The sequence below is a fragment of the Diaphorina citri genome, unplaced genomic scaffold (genome assembly GCF_000475195.1).
Source record: "Diaphorina citri unplaced genomic scaffold, Diaci psyllid genome assembly version 1.1 scaffold3730, whole genome shotgun sequence".
Lineage (NCBI taxonomy): Eukaryota > Metazoa > Arthropoda > Insecta > Hemiptera > Psyllidae > Diaphorina > Diaphorina citri.
The window spans coordinates 1-3,513 of NW_007381130.1; the positions used below are offsets into that span (position 1 = coordinate 1).

At 40.8% G+C, this 3,513-nt stretch overlaps 1 protein-coding gene across 1 annotated transcript; it reads right to left on the reverse strand.

The window, feature by feature from the left end:
• Positions 1-2,015: 2,015 nt before the first annotated feature.
• LOC108253849 (ABC transporter G family member 26-like) lies at positions 2,016-3,023 on the reverse strand. The gene is made up of 2 exons (XM_017448539.2): positions 2,951-3,023; positions 2,016-2,420 (listed from the first exon to the last, which is right to left on the reverse strand). Exons 1-2 carry the CDS (start codon positions 2,990-2,992, stop codon positions 2,169-2,171), a joined length of 294 nt encoding a protein of 97 aa, XP_017304028.1. The 5' UTR covers positions 2,993-3,023; the 3' UTR covers positions 2,016-2,168.
• Between the last annotated feature and the right edge of the window lie 490 nt (positions 3,024-3,513).

Here is a 3,513-nt window from a genome sequence, read left to right on the forward strand (position 1 = left end):
ACACTTAAGCCTCACCTCTAAAATAACAAAAGCTTTGTTTAGCTGGGGGACGTTAAACAGAGAGTAGACTAGCGTCTGACTGTGGGACTATAAACAGGGAAGAGAACAGCTAACCCTAACCAGCCTAGCTAGCTGGCAGTTCTTCAAAGGATTCTCTCTGCTTTTAAAGAAGTCCTCACAATGGTTGACTGCGGTTCAGGACGAGCCTATTAAACATGGCTAGAGACCATCTCCCAGGTGTATGGCAGATACAAAAAAAAATATCCTCTCTTTAATCTGCCATCACCATTCGGCGAAAGCTAAAGCCGCTACAAAAACAACAACATTTAAACCTCGGAGTGGGCTTTTTGTGTATAGGTAACAAAGCTTTTAAAAAAGGATGGTAACTTATCGTGATTGTTCTTATCATACAGGATTCTGCTATGGAGTGAACCATCTCCAGAGAAGTTCAAGCTAGACCTGAGTGGCTTCAAAACAAGCCTATTAAACATGGCTAGAGACCATCACCCAGGTGTATGGCAGATACAAAAAGATATCCTCTCTTTAATCTGCCATCACCATTCGGCGAAAGGTAAAGCCGCTACAAAAACAACAACAACAACAACAACAACATTTAAACCTCGGAGTGGGCTTTTTGTGTATAGGTAACAAAGCTTTTAAAAAAGGATGGTAACTTATCGTGATTGTTCTTATCATACAGGATTCTGCTATGGAGTGAACCATCTCCAGAGAAGTTCAAGCTAGACCTGAGTGGCCTGATTGAGAAACCTAAAGCCAAGGAGCTAGATACAGGAGAGGAGATTGATGATGAACCTAAAGAAATGGCTGCACAAAAAGTTTAGAACTAGAGGCAGACTTGAAGAGAGACTTAAGGTAGATTTGATATGACATTGAGGCGAAAGTCAGCCCCTTTCAATCGCAATCCATGGGTGTATCGAGGAACCAGGTACTTAAAAGAGATTTTCAACTCGAAATACCAGAGTTCGTGTTTAGCAGGGTCCCGGTGGGTTCGATTCTCGCCCGATTTTCAATTGCAATCCATCGGTGTATGGAGGAACCAGGTACTTAAAAGAGATTTTCAACTCGAAATACCAGAGTTCGTGTTTAGAAGGGTCCCGGTGGGTTCGATTCTCGCCCGAGGCGGATTTTATCCTGAACCGATAATGTTCGTTCTTGGAACGGCTGGCTTTCTCCTATCCTGTTTTCCTTCTCTCTTAGATTTCGAGACGATAAGACCTTCGCAGTTACAGTTCCCTCTATTACCTCTTCCTCCATGGGTGTATGGAGGGACCAGATATTTAAGAGGTAGATTTTCAACTCGAAAAACCAGAGTTCGTGTTAAGCAGGAGAGGGTCCACACTTCTGTTGGAAATGTTGTATAAGTGTGAACACTGGTTTAGACTATTACAACATTTGACCCCAAGACTTTCAAACCTCTTCCTGTCTTCCTCCATGGGTGTATGGAGGGACCAGATATTTAAGAGGTAGATTTTCAACTCGAAAAATCAGGGTTCATGTTAAGCAGGAGAGGGTCCAAACTTCTGTTGCATAAGTGTGAACACTGGTTTAGACTATTACAACATTTGACCCCAAGACTTTTCTACTGTTAACTGTCCGTGGCGCTGTATAGAGTACTGTTTTGTTATTTACTATCTGTTATTCAGTGAATTTGGTGTTGGTTGTAATTCACCGTTTCCTGATTGTTTTGTCTACGTGCGATACAAGTGTGCGCCAAGGTGTGTAAAATAGTTCACAGCTTCGGTATATTTACACTACACGAGTTTTTGTGTTATTTCTCACTAAATTTGTTTGTTTGTTGTTGATGGCACTATGCCAATAGCCAATGATTCGAACTAAAAGAAACGTAGAGCCCAAAGAGTTATGAAATCGTTCTTCGAAAAAAGCCGAATAAGAAATTTAGCAAATGGAATAGATTTCTCTCTATGGGATTGTTGATGGCACTATGCCAATAGCCAATGATTCGAACTAAAACGTAGAGCCCAAAGAGTTATGAAATCGTTCTTCGAAAAAAGCCGAATAAGAAATTTAGCAAATGGAATAGATTTCTCTCTATGGGAGCACATGGATATTGTATATAGAAATATTTTGAATTAAGTACTTACTGCATTAGGAAAAAATGTCCAACCAGAATTATTCCTTTTTTATCATTACGAATCTCGTTCAAAGTTGAAAGAAGGATTTAAATACTCACATGAAGCCAAAGCGCCAAAGTGGGCAAACAGCATCCAAAATGTGGTGGAGAAAAACATCCATCCTTGAATGTCATGGAGAGCCTCTTCAGTTCTTGGTAGTTGAAACCAGAGGAGTCCAGCCATGATACCGAGCCCGATGGTTTGAACCCAGTTCAGTGTGGACAGCATGCGAGGCCGGGCCTCTTGGAAATTTCTTTGACTTAAAACCTGGAATCAGGTCGAAGAAACAGGTATGAATAAATAACCAAGTCGGTTGTAATAATCATACTGGACTTCTTTTTTTTTTTTTAAAAAGAGGTTTGACAGAGGGAACTGCAACTGCTATGGTCTTATCGTCCCGAAATCGAAGAGAGAAGGAAGACAGGATAGGAAATACTGGACTTCACACACAGGAATTTCGTTAGAACCCCGTTTGAATGTAATGAACTAATGACGAAGTGCGTATCACACAGTTATCCTTCCTGTTCCTGTCCCTAGTTGTTCACAATATTTATCATTGACTCAAAGAAGATTGATTAAATAAAAACGACGTGCGTATCACACAGTTATCCTTCCTGTTCCTGTCCCTAGTTGTTCACAATATTTATCATTGACTCAAAGAAGATTGATTAAATAAAAACTCGATTCCAGGAGAATATCTTAATCTACTGATTTTCAAAGAATTGAGAAAAAAACTGGTCTTCGGCATCTCATGTGCTGAAATCTGTCCATCGTCTGCTTTGGTTTTACAAACTCACCTTAAACTGCGTCCAGAAGGAGGTGGGCCACTGCCAGCTCATGTCATCATAGGAGCTACTAACACTTGAACTGGCAAATACTGGACTTCACACACAGGAATTTCGTTAGAACCCCGTTTGAATGTAATGAACTAATGACGAAGTGCGTATCACACAGTTATCCTTCCTGTTCCTGTCCCTAGTTGTTCACAATATTTATCATTGAATCAAAGAAGATTGATTAAATAAAGCTCGATTCCAGGAGAATATCTTAATCTACTGATTTTCAAAGAATTGAGAAAAAAACTGGTCTTCGGCATCTCATTTGCTGAAATTCATTTCCCGTCCCCGTTCAGTCCTGAGATATTAACTGCTATGACCAAACACAGTAGTACTTGTACAGTGGTTCGAGTCCAAGGTCAGACACGCACTATCAGAAATTGTGTGTGTGTGTGTGTGTGTGTGTGTGTGTGTGTGTGTGTGTGTGTGTGTGTGTGTGTGTGTGTGTGCGCTCATCAGGTATCAGGTAGACCTGACAGGCGAATCTTTACAGCCGTCCCTGTCAGGTCTACCTGATAGTGACT